The sequence below is a fragment of the Capra hircus genome, chromosome 25 (assembly GCF_001704415.2).
Source record: "Capra hircus breed San Clemente chromosome 25, ASM170441v1, whole genome shotgun sequence".
Classification (NCBI taxonomy): domain Eukaryota; kingdom Metazoa; phylum Chordata; class Mammalia; order Artiodactyla; family Bovidae; genus Capra; species Capra hircus.
In genome coordinates, this window is record NC_030832.1 from 36,757,572 (window position 1) to 36,769,412 (window position 11,841).

Genomic DNA, 11,841 nt, shown 5'->3' on the forward strand with positions numbered 1-11,841 from the left:
TCACACACTAGACCCCAACTGCTCGCCAGCAGGCAGGAGTATCTACTTTATTCTCTCTGCCGCCTTCTGCAAGGATGAAATATTTTAAAACAAACACTGGGATTGTCAGGCTTCTGCACTGCACTAACATTTGTCTTATGTTGCAGTGTCTGTAGGACAATTTATGCTCTTTCTATGAAAGCAGGAAACACTAGGGTTCCCCTCCTGTATCTAAATCTTTGTCAAGTTTCTTCCTACTCTCCTCTCCAGAATTTACACAGGGGAGAGGCAGTGCAGCAGGGTGGGTGGCCAGGCACCAACATAACTTGAAACTTTTTATTGTACAGGACAATGGCTACAGACCACAAAGAGCCAGGAAGACCCACTGCTTGGGCCCAACAAAAGACAGTATTTGCCCTCTCAATTCAGAGTCCTCTGGGCTGCCAGGGGATGGGCTTTTTCCTACATGGGTCTGGTTGAAGATCCATGACAGTACTCAGGACAAGAAGGGCCACATCTGAGCCCCAGCTGTATGGGGATGGGTGGATAAGGTGGGACAGCTTCATCTCAGTTACTTGGGCGTGACCCTGAAGACACGGATGTGGATGGCAGAGTTGTTGCGGATCCGGGTCAGCGGCTCTCGGGAATCAGTCTCCGGTTCCAGCTCATCGACAAGCTCCACGGTGGAGGTATTGGCAGCCACTTGCAAGGACCCGAAGCTGCCCGCCTGCAGTTGTAGGGCAATGTTGATGGCCCGGTTGATGGCCAGGCCCAAGCCGTGGATGTAGATCTCACTGCATGCGTTCTGACCCCGCGCCCCTCCGTCCAACAGCTTCTGGCAGCGGGCCAGCTGCGCCTTAAAGTCAGTCTTCATGTTGACATAGATGTCATTGGGCCTCCGGGGCAGGCGGTGGGGAAGCCGCTTCCGCAGGGTGTACTCTACCGGGTCCAGCTCAGCCTCGACAGTCCCGCGGGGCTCTCGGTTTTCGGCCATGCTGTGCGCCCTGGCACGGGAAAGGGACGAGATCAGTCAAGGGTGAGGAGCATCCTACGCTTCCTTCCAAATCCTTTGGGTTTCCAGCCCAAAGGGTGCCCCCGGGAGGGGGCGCACTCGACGCCCCTCTTCCCTTCCACTCTCAGTCTCCTCCCGCTCACCTCCAGCTCCCGCAGCTCCCCCACCCTCAGTTCCCGGACCTTCATCACAACGCTCCCCACCTCGGGTCCCTCCACCGCCCCTTTCCCCAGCTCTCCAGAGCCTACTCTCTCCGGTCCCCGTGTTCCCCACGCGCACGCGGCCCGCTCCCCTGCCAGGCCACTCGAGCGTTGCGCCGACTGGCCAGAGGAAGTGGCGCTGCCTGCGACCACCGGGACCCCAGCAGGGAAGAGGGGCGCGCCGCACGGCCCCCGGAACGCTGAAGCCCTGCCGGCGCGAGGCGTCGGAAAAGGGTGCCGAGTGCGCACGCGCGTCCGCCCCCGCGCCGCGGCTGGGCCTGAGGGATCCACGAATCGCCTTCCCGGCCTCCGTTCTCCCCGCCCCTTTCCTGAGAGCTGGCAAAACCGCGCGAGGTGTTTGAATAACGCGAGGCTTCCGGGGCTGACGGGATCTACCACGTGTACGCCTCCCAGGCGGGGCGCGGAGGCGGGAGGTGGGTACCGAGTCCGAGTCCGGGGAGGATCTGGGTAGGGAAAGCTCTGGCTTTTTGCGGCCAGTCCAAGTCCCCGGTTCGCTAGGGGTTGGGGGGTCCCCAAGGGGAGAATAGAGGAGAGGAGGCTATTGTGGGGGCTTGGAGAATTTGGGAGTCAGGGCCTTCCAAAGACGGTAGGGAGAGCGCCGAGTTCCATAGAACGTGATCGGGAAGGTGTCTGCGTCCGTCGCAGTTTTTCGGGTCAGGAGGCGTGGCAGAGTTGGCAGAACCGACTTCCCTCCCAAGGTTCGCGTCGCCCAAAGACCGAGAGCGGGTAAACGAGTACCGAAGCCCGGTCCTTGTGGGAGGACAGCGCTCTGACACCTCTCTGCAGTTAACGGGGAGCCGTCCTCCCATTTCTCTGGCAGGGCTGACTCAAAGGCCAATCCCTTGGGGACCGAGGGCTATGAGCTGTTGTGGTTGAATCGCTATGAACTGCAGCTCGCTAGGCTTCCGTGTCCTTCACTATCTCGGGGAGCCTGCTCAAACTTATGTCCATTGAGTCGGTGATGCCATCCAATCATCTCATCCGCTGTTGGCCCCTTCTCCTGAGCCGTAGGCCTCCCCCTCCCAAGCGTTCACGGCTTCCTTGTGGACCCCCCTGACCCACCCACTCGGACCCCTCAACTGCCCTCCAGCTCGTCAGTCATTGCGAGCACTCGGGAGCTGGGACGTACGCCCCCTGGCGGGAAGGGCAGCGCAGCACTTGGGGGAATTGGCTCCCCAAGACCACTGGGAAGGGGCTCTCGGCCCAGATTGGTTTAGCTTTTGGAGAATTCCATTCGAAAATGAGTTAGACCTGCATTGGAGACCTTAACTACTCTCCTCTGAAGTTTCCTCATCACTCAAATAGGGATGACAATTGCCATCTTGCTACTGAGTTTCAAAACCCAATATAACCAAAACAAAAACAAAAAACCAATATAACCTTATAAACTGTAAACCCGCACGTGTGAATTGGCATTTTTATGTGCCCCCAGACCGCTCTCTTATTGCCTAGGGTGGAGTTTGACCCCATATGACTAAAAGGTTGGAAAGAGGCCAGGCTCTTGCGAACTTAACCTCCCAGCACCATTTAAAGCCTGCGCTTCTCCTTTTAAGCTTCAGATTCTTAGGACTGGTGGCGTTTATTTGGGGGTGAAGAGGAAAGGCTGACTACAACTGTTCTGCCTCAGTAGTGACATCTGAACTGAACGTATTATATATATATAATACGTGTGCCCCTGGGTCTTAGTTGGGGCACATGGCTCTTTAGTTGCAGTATATGGGATCTAGTTACCTGCCTGGGGATGGAACCCAGGCTCCCTGCATTGGGAGTGTGGAGTCTTAGCCACTAGACAAACAGGGAAGTCCCTGAACTGAATTTTGATGGGCAAACAGGAGTTCTTCAGGGAACCAAGGAGTTTTCTGGAATCACTGAATACTATTTTTAAAAGAATGGACTCATAATCCAAGTTTTCACCTCAAGGAACTAGAAAAAGTAAAGCCAAAGGGAGAAGATGGGAGGAAATAAAAAGAGCAAATGTCAATGAAACTGAACACAGAAGTAAACTCAAACTACAAGCTGGTTCTTTGCAAAGATCAATAAAATTCGTAAGCCTCTAGCAAGACTGACACGAAAGAACAAGAGAAAGAAGACTCAACTTATGATTCCCAGAAATGAAAGAGGGAATAGCATTAAAAACCCCTCACATTATAATATACTTAGAGAATAATACTAACAACTCAACAGAGATAAATTCCACAACAGAGATAAAGTGGAGGCATCCCTGGTGGCTCAGACAGTAAATAACCTGCCTGCAATGCAGGAGGCCTGGGTTCAATCCCTGGGTTGGGAAGATCCCCTGGAGAGGGCATGACAACCCACTCCAATATTCTTGCCTGGAGAATCCCCATGGACAGAGGAGCCTGGCAGGGTACAGTCCATGGGGTCGCAGACTCGGACACGACTGAGTGACCAAGCACATACTGGCAATAAGCAATCGGAAGTCAAAATTTAAAATCATTTACAATCATTCCAGAGAGGGGGGAAGAGGATGGAGGAAGGGAGGGGGAGGGAAAATCATTTACGTATAAGTTTAACAAAAACATGTACAAAATGTGTATGCTAAAAAATACAAAATGCTAATCAAAGGAGATCTAAATTGATGGAGAGCTAGACCGTGTCCATCTATTGGAAGACCAAAGTTTCATGGAATTCCTATGAAACCCCAGCCAGAAGTGTTATAGATGTAGATAAGTTCACTGTAAAATTTATATGGAAAGGCAAAGGGAAGCTAAAGCAACTTTGAAAAACGAAAAGTTGGAATCACACTACCCGATTTTAAGACATTGTCTAAACACAGTATCACACAGTGTGGTATCTGCCAAGGGGCAGGCATAAAAGTCAATAAAATGGAGTAGAGAACCCAGAAACAGGTTCACACTAGTACAGCCAGCTGATTTTTGACAAAGGTGCAAAAGCAGCTGAATGGGGAAAGAATGAGTCTTATCAGCAAGTAGTGCTAAAACAATTCAATAATTAGGCAAAGAATTGAAATTGAACCTCAGCCCAGTGCAAAGAAATTAACATAAAATGGATGGTAGATCTAAACATAAAATGTAAAATTATAAAACTATTAGAAGAAATGTAGGAAAAAAAAGTCTTCATGACATATAGTCAGGTAAAAAGTTCTTAGATACAACCCCCAGGGCACAATCCATTAAAGAAAAGAATTAATACATTGTACTTCATCAGAATTAAAAATCTTTTCCTCTGTGAAAGGCCACCCAGCCACAGTCTGGGAGGAAAATACCTGCAAATCACATATCCAACAATGGACTCGTCTCCAGATTAGAGAACTCTCTAAACTCAAGCGTTTGAAAGCAATTAGAAAATGGGCTTGGAGAAGGCAATGGCACCCCACTCCAGTACTCTTGCCTGGAAAATCCCATGGATGGAGGAGCCTGGTAGGCTGCAGTCCATGGGGTCGCTAAGAGTCGCACACGACCGAGCGACTTCCCTTTCACTTTTCACTTTCACGCATTGGAGAAGGAAATGGCACCCCACTCCAGTGTTCTTCCCTGGAGAGTCCCAGGGACGGGGGAACCTGGTGGGCTGCCGTCTATGGGGTCGCACAGAGTCGGACACGACTGAAGTGACTTAGCAGCAGAAAATGGGCTTAAACAGAGGGTTCTTTAGCAAACAGGGCATAAGGATGCCAGATAAGCACAAAAGATGTTCAACATCATTAGCCATGATGGAAATGCAATTAAAACCATGATGAGATGCCCACTCCCCACCTATTGTTTGTTCTGTTGTTTAGCCAATAAGTCCTGTTGGACTCTTTTGTGACCCTACAGACTGTACCCTGCCAGGCTCCTCTGTCTGTGGGATTTCCCAGGCAAGGATAACGGAGTGGGTTGCCATTTTCTTCTCCAGGGAATCTTCCTGCCCCTGGGATCAAACCCAAGTCTCCTGCATTGGCAGGCAGATTCTTTACCACTGAGCCACCAGGGAAGCCCTTACCCCCCTATTAAAATGTCTAAAATAAAAAATTGCGGACTTTCCTTATAATATCAATAACCTCAGATAATGCAGATGACACCACCCTTATGGCAGAAAGCGAAGAGGAACTAAAGAGCCTCTTGATGAAAGTGAAAGAGGAGTGAAAAAGCTGGCTTAAAATTCAGCATTCAAAAAACGAAGATCATGGCATCTGGTCCCATCACTTCATGGCAAACAGATACGGAAACAATGGAAACAGTGACAGACTCTAGCACGTCTGAGAGCCTGTGATCTGCAACGAGAAGCCCCCACAGTGGGAAGCCAAAGCACCACAACTAGAGAGGAGCCCCCACTCTCTGCAACTAGAGAAAGCCCGTACTCAGCAAAGAGGACCCGGTGCAACCCCAAATAAAAATAATACAAAAAATTTTTTTGACAATAGTGAGTGTTTATGAGAATGCAAAGAAATTGGATCTCTCATACACTGTGGAAATCTTCAATGGTCCAGTCACTCTGGAAAATAGTTTGGCAATTTCTTCTAACCCTAAACTCACACTCACCACATGACCCAGCAAGAGCACTCAGGGAAATTTACAAACTTGTACATGAATGTCCACAGCAGTTTTATTTGTAATAGCCCCAGATCTGAAACAATCCATGCGTTTTTAAATGGGTGACTGGTTAAAGTGTGGTACATCCATATGACGGAATACTACTCAGCAATAAAGTTGGAATTAAGGAAACTTGTTAGGGTGCTGGAAGACTAGAAACCTCCTTGAACAATACTGGGCTGAGCAGTTCATGGTTTACTGTGAAAGGCCAACAAGATGAGCGAGACAGTGTGACCGACCACTGCTCAGCAGGGAGCATGTAGAGGGTTCGGTGGACCCTCAAGGAGGCACAGCCAATATAACCTTGGGGGATGCAAGGTTTTCCAAAGGAAGCAAGGTCTAAGGCGAGGCAGGAATATCTAGTAGTGGGGCACAGATCCTGTGTAGTTCCTGGAAGGTCTCAGCTCTAGGAGATGGGGAAGTCGAAGGAACCAGCAGAGGACTCAGAAAGAGAAGCTGGTGAAGCAGGAGGAAAACCAAAGGAGTACGGTGATACGGAAACCAGGTGAAGAAAGCTTTTCCTGGAGGAGGCAGTGACCAGCTGAATCGAGTGCTGATGACAGGCCACACTGGATTCATCAATGTGATCATTTTGCACTGGTGACTTGGCAAGCATTTACACTTGACCAACCAAAGAACTTTGCTTAGGGCAGCAACTGTGAGGCCCATTTTGTCTGATAATTAACAATAAGCACTGTTAATGAGCTATCATTCCATTACTCAGGCTGCCTGTCTTTTCATGATATCTAAAATGTTTTCCAAACTCTGACATACAGATAAATATAAAGGCTTGCAACTTAGGTGGGTGAAGCCAGGTATTAAAATACACTGATTTGACACTAAGATGGTCCTTACCTTTTTGCATTTCATGGAAGGCAAACACTGCAGGGGAATCTGCCATTAGGAAAAAAGGCAGAGAGGTTGGCTGTTCAGTCTTACTTGAGACCTCCCTTTCATCTCAGTTAATCATCTAACTGCATCTGTTTAGTTCAAAGCTTCCAAATTTAAAAAACACAAACCAAGATATTTCACAGCACAGTACCTGAATAAACAAAAATCTTAGGTCCAAGTGATTTCTTCATTCAGAAAATTTTCTTTAATTTTGTACAGAAAATTCACAGTTCAGATTTATGTCATTTCGCGAAGAGGCTGAGTATACAATTCAACTTCCACAGTGTCAGTAGCAGAAGCATTCCCACTCTACAGCTGGGGCGTAATTACTTGGCCAGGATCACAAGATGGTACACAAGGAACCCAGGATGACCGATCATTCATTCACTCCCAATTTTCCACCCTGGAGTCTGGCATGCTCTACCTAGCAAAGTACTCCTCCTCAATCAAAAGCATTTTCATGGGGACTTTCCTGGTGGTCTAGTGGTTAAGACTCTGCACTGCCAATGCAGGGGGCACAGGTTCAATCCCTGGGCAGGGAACTAAGATCTCACATGCTGTGGGGTGAAGCCAAAAGATTAAAAAAATGAAATCATGCCAGCACTCAAAGCCCTAAGCTTTAAGTTCCTCTTCGCTTCTCATCCAACAGGCAATCCACGTCCTCTTCTCCCATCATCCTAGACTGTCACTATTCTAAAGTCAATGCCCACTTTTCTCAAATCTACCCAAATCCTGCCCTTTCTGCCCCACACAAGTCACCACTTTCCCTGACTGCCTCCACTTCACAGGGATCCCCCTTTTCCCCTGTAACATTTCTCTACCATAACTGACAATCTCATGCTTGCTAATCAATAATTAAAACATGCTAAAACCTTACTCAGGGGGTAAGACACAATCTGGAAAAGTGAAGAAACGAAACGGCAACAACAAATGTTTTGGAGTAAGAAGTCACAGCTGCCAGAACTGAGAACCTTTTCCTATGAGAACTTGACCTGAGAGTGGATTCTGCTGATACATTTTCATACAGTATGAACAGTGTGAAAACCCTGGACTCAAAAGGCCCTGCCAGCTAACATCTGTGAAGTGCTTGCCCTATGCCAACCATTGTGTTCCAGCGCTCTACCATACGATCCAGAGACTCAGAGATTAGTAAAGTGCCCAAGGCCACAGTCTGGAATGGATGCAAGCCCTCACCTTTTATAAAAAAAATATATATGTTTATTATTTGGCTGCACCGGATTTGGGTTGCAGCCTGCTGAACCTTTAGTTGTTGCACGTGGAATCTAGTTCCCTGGCCAGGCAGTGACCAAGGCCCCCTGTATTCGGAGCAGGGAGTTGTAGCCACTGGACCACCAGTGAAGTCCCAACAAGTCCTCACTTTAAACAGCTGGATTTTCCAGCCTCTGAGCAAGCAGCCTCACTGACTACACTGAGACAGGAATCCTGATTGCAAGAAAGTCAAGGGAACTGAAAAAAGCAGACATGAAAACTGCAAGTGCATAAAAGCCTGGGGTGTGCTCCGTGCAAGAACAAAGGGCCTTCCTGGTAGCTCCCATCCGCGATCCGTTTTGGCACAAAACAGAGGGCTCAAGTTCCAAGTTTGAATGTACCTTCCCCGGTCCTGAGGATTACACTGTGTTTTGGTAAAGGCTGCTTTAGAAAGCTGGGGAGTAAGGGTATACATTCTGGAGTAACTTCCAAAGCAAACGGTGAAAACACACATAAAACTTTTTCATCCTAAAAAAAGTTCAGGAATCGGAAAAGTCATTCTTGAAAACCTTTTTAAACAAAGACGGTGTCGATCTACTTCTTGTATTTGCACAGTAGTTTCTCTCTTGCCAAAGCCTCTCACACGCACCTATTTTAATTCTTTCAGCACTCTGGAAAGAGAGTGGAGTGGGAGCTGGGGATGAGGCAGAGAAGAGCCTCAATATCCTACTATATAATAGAAACTGAGGCCCGATAGCGTTAAAGCGTTAAATCCTTTGCCCCCGAGGTCTAGGGGGCCACTCAGTGGAGGAGTCAGAAACTCCAGATCTCACCAGCCAGCGCTGCCGCGGACAGTTTCTAAATCATTCGGCTCCTCGTTTACTTCATACACCCCGGGATATCTGATGAACACACCTCCGGGTTGCATGTGGTCTTCTTCAACCCAGGCGGGCTTCCCGGAGGAAGCCGACCGTCCGGAGATCGGCGATGCCGCCAGCGGCGGCCTTCGTCGCGATGGTCGCGCGTCACGTGCCGGGGGCTGCCGGGGAGCACCCCCCGGGACACTCTCACCAGCCCCCCACCCCCGGCCCGCGGCAGGCAGGGTCACGTGAGGAACCGGGCTCCCGGGTCACGTGCCGGGGTGGGGGGGGGTCCGGGGGGCGGCGGGCGTCCGGGCCGTGCCCGCCGGGCAGGCGGGGAGCGCGCCAGGCCGTGCGGGTCTGAGCGGGCCGGAGCCGCGGAGGGGGGCTGTGGCGGCGGCGGCGGCGGCGGCGGCGGGGGCGGCCCCGCGTCCGCGTCACGTGGTGCGAGGCGGGCAGCCATCTTGCTACAAACACAAACAGAGAGGAGCGGCCGCCGCGGGAGCGCCAGCGCCCCCACCCCCGCCGCCGCCACCCCCCGGCCCGCCGCGCGTCGCCAACGCCCCGGGACCGGAGCCTCGCGCCGCCCGCCCGCCGCGGTAAGCGCCCGGCGGCCCCGCGGACCCCCGCCCGCGGCCGGGCCTGGGCCAGGCCCGCCCCCGACGCCGAGGCGGCCGCGCCGAGCCTGCGAGAGCCAGAGCGGGAGCGCGGGCCGCCGGCACGGACCCTCCCCCGTCTCCTCCCGAGGCCGCCGCCCCCGCCGTCCGGTGCGCCCGCCTCCCGAGCCTCCCCGCCGGCCCCTCCTCCCCGCGCGGCCCGGGCCCCCGCGCCGCCCCAAGGGAGGCCGGCTCCCTCCCGGGGGCGGCCGCAGGCGCCCCCGCACCTGGCGCCCCCTCCCTGAAGGGCACGCCGTCCTCCCGGGCCGGCCCGCCTCCTTCCCACCCCCGCGCTCCTAACGGTCGCCCTCCGGCCCCTCGGAACCCCGGTCTGGCCCCCCACGTCCCTCCGCCTGCATCCTCCGCCCGGGGGCCCGGGACCCTAATGCCCGGCGCTCCCGGGAGATTTCTCCCAACGTGCCTCCGGGTTCTTCTCTGCATGAGCTGGGCCCGGCGGGTCTTAAAGTGCAAGTGATCCGTGATTTTGGCTAACGTGGAAGCTTCTTCTCTTAACCACAGTACCTCGGCTGGGTCTGCGCCTACATTTCAGCGAGCGACATTAGTGCTTGGTCACTGGGGTCTCCTTCCTCCCGCTTGCCGGCCGAGTGAAACACCTTAGTCTGTTCTGTGGCCGGGCTGGGCCCTTCGCAGCCCATCTCTCCTGATGCAGCTGCTTCCCAGTCACGGCCCCACACACTTTGACTGTTTTTTATTTTTTCAAGTTAACTTTAAAGAGACCCTCCCCTCGCAGGTCGTACGCAGTCACTACTAGAATTCCCAGTAAGAATCCAGGTCTGGTCCATCACAGCGGCGGGCCTGGCCCGGGGAGATAGACGCTCAGCCAGTAATTGTTAGCCCAGCTCTTTCCTCCATTCACCCCAGTCTCACTCCCCTCTTGCTTCTCATCTCTGCTTTTCCAATAATCAGCCTTCACAGTCTCTCTGCTGCCCCTGGGAGCTGACACTCAGTTGCAGTTTAGCCTCCTGGCTTTGCCCCTGAAACACCTTGGGTACTAACAAACAGACTGGTCCCCTTAGCTTCTCACAGTGTGGGAGTTTGCTCTCTGGTCCTTCATATGTACCGTTTTCTGTGCTGTCCCAAGTCACCCACCCTCACGCCAGCCTCAGTCTTAGTTCCTAGATGGCAGGTCCAGCGTGTCACCAGGCAGGGCTGAAAGAGATCGGGGCTTTGAGTTGCTGCCATGGCAGGGACCTGGAACCTCGAGGGTCCCGTATGGTGGTGACACTCAAGTGAGTTCTGTTCTTTGACTCCTGGCCTGGGTTTCTCAGCCAGTGGATGTGTCAGTATTGTGTGTGATTTGATGGATGAAAGGACTCTGGTTTGTGCTGGTTTCTACATCTGTGATTGGAGTTTGGGATTAAAAAAAAAGCCCCACTTCCAAGCAGAGGAGGTGAGAAGAGGTGGCTCTGGGAATGATTTTTTAAATGCTAATGAGAAAAATGGTTGAAAACTCAGTGTATGCTTGTGAGTTTGGGGTGGTTCCCGCCGAGAGTGTGCCCTTTCTCCAGGCTCGGGTAGGGTGTCAAAGACATCGGGGTCTCCTGTCAGGGCGGCTACAGCATCCCTTCCTTGTTTTCCCTGGCTGGAGCCCAAACCTCAGCAAGTGGGCAGAAGGGATCAAATGAGGTAAAGTGTGAAAGTGCTTTGAAAACTGTTAACTACTAGACTCCTCAGGGCATTGTCCTGACGGCTCAGAGGGCAGAGCTGGGTTAACATACCTGCTGGGAGGAGCACAGGCTTGCACCTCTTAAGCCTCGGAGTTCCCTTCCTACCATGCGTGGAGAATCTTTCCACCCTGAGAAAGGGCGGAGTCACCTCCAACAAGCTTGGGGCTGGGCACTTGCTCAGATGTTGGGGAATTTGGGATTCTGCTTCTGTTAATGGTGGTGCCCTCCTGTGCCAAGGCGGATTGCTCTGGATTGGGGCTAATTTTAGGGGTGATGGAATGAGGAAATAATGTTCTTAACTTGGTGTGTACTGGGACCGCCTAGTCTCTGGATCTTTTCCTTCTCCTGTGATCTCCAAACGCTGAAGAACAGGCTCCCCTCCTGTTCCTCAAGCCTGTTGTGAACACCAGGATCAGTGTCCTCGCCCCTGGACTCCGGTAGGGGGCAGCCTTTTAATGACAATAATTCAGATATCCCAGGGAGGGAGGGTATAGCGAGGGTTGAGGAGAAGGGGTGGGGGGGTTGTGGATTGATGAGGCGCACAGATCCTGAGAGGTCGGGGCTAAGCAGGACACCCTTAGATCAGATAACCAGAGAGGGAGGCTGTCTCCAGTCCCCTGCCTGCTGCCTCCTGCTCTTTGCTTCACTGGAAAGGGATCCAAATGCTGGGCTTTGAAAGTTCGTGATAGAGTTAGGACAATTTTGTTTAATCTGTTCTTTTCTGGAGGATTTCCCTCCTGGCAGGATTTCAGACTTCTCTCGTGGGACAGTGTAA

At 52.0% G+C, this 11,841-nt stretch overlaps 2 protein-coding genes and 1 non-coding gene across 6 annotated transcripts; 2 read left to right on the forward strand and 1 right to left on the reverse strand.

The window, feature by feature from the left end:
- Window positions 302–9,055, reverse strand: POP7 (POP7 homolog, ribonuclease P/MRP subunit). 4 transcript variants are annotated; one of them, XM_013974735.2, is made up of 2 exons: window positions 8,778–9,055; window positions 302–983 (listed from the first exon to the last, which is right to left on the reverse strand). In XM_013974735.2, exon 2 carries the CDS (start codon window positions 971–973, stop codon window positions 551–553), a length of 423 nt encoding a protein of 140 aa, XP_013830189.1. In that variant the 5' UTR covers window positions 974–983; window positions 8,778–9,055; the 3' UTR covers window positions 302–550. The 4 variants fall into 4 exon arrangements, with proteins under 4 accessions (XP_013830189.1, XP_005697876.2, XP_005697877.1 ...); XM_005697819.3 differs by lacking the exon at window positions 8,778–9,055 and adding an exon at window positions 8,696–8,759; XM_005697820.3 differs by lacking the exon at window positions 8,778–9,055 and adding an exon at window positions 1,240–1,461.
- LOC108633862 (basic proline-rich protein-like) lies at window positions 972–9,678 on the forward strand. Its single transcript, XM_018040000.1, has 4 exons — window positions 972–1,015; window positions 1,141–1,425; window positions 2,240–2,337; window positions 8,810–9,678. The coding sequence occupies exons 1-4, from the start codon at window positions 972–974 to the stop codon at window positions 9,676–9,678; spliced, it is 1,296 nt and encodes a 431-aa protein (XP_017895489.1).
- Window positions 7,123–7,195, forward strand: TRNAG-GCC. Its single transcript has one exon. It is a non-coding gene; the product is annotated as a tRNA-Gly (tRNA).

Excerpts from the sequence above, each read along its gene's own strand:
- POP7 (XM_013974735.2), bottom strand. The coding sequence starts at position 973 with ATGGCCGAAAACCGAGAGCCCCGCGGGACTGTCGAGGCTGAGCTGGAC.
- LOC108633862 (XM_018040000.1), top strand. The coding sequence starts at position 972 with ATGCTGTGCGCCCTGGCACGGGAAAGGGACGAGATCAGTCAAGG. Across the intron at positions 1,426-2,239 it reads GCGCGAGGCGTCGGAAAAGG|CGTTCACGGCTTCCTTGTGG; the intron begins GTGCCGAGTGCG and ends CCCCCTCCCAAG. Across the intron at positions 2,338-8,809 it reads GAGCACTCGGGAGCTGGGAC|GCGGGCTTCCCGGAGGAAGC; the intron begins GTACGCCCCCTG and ends TCTTCAACCCAG.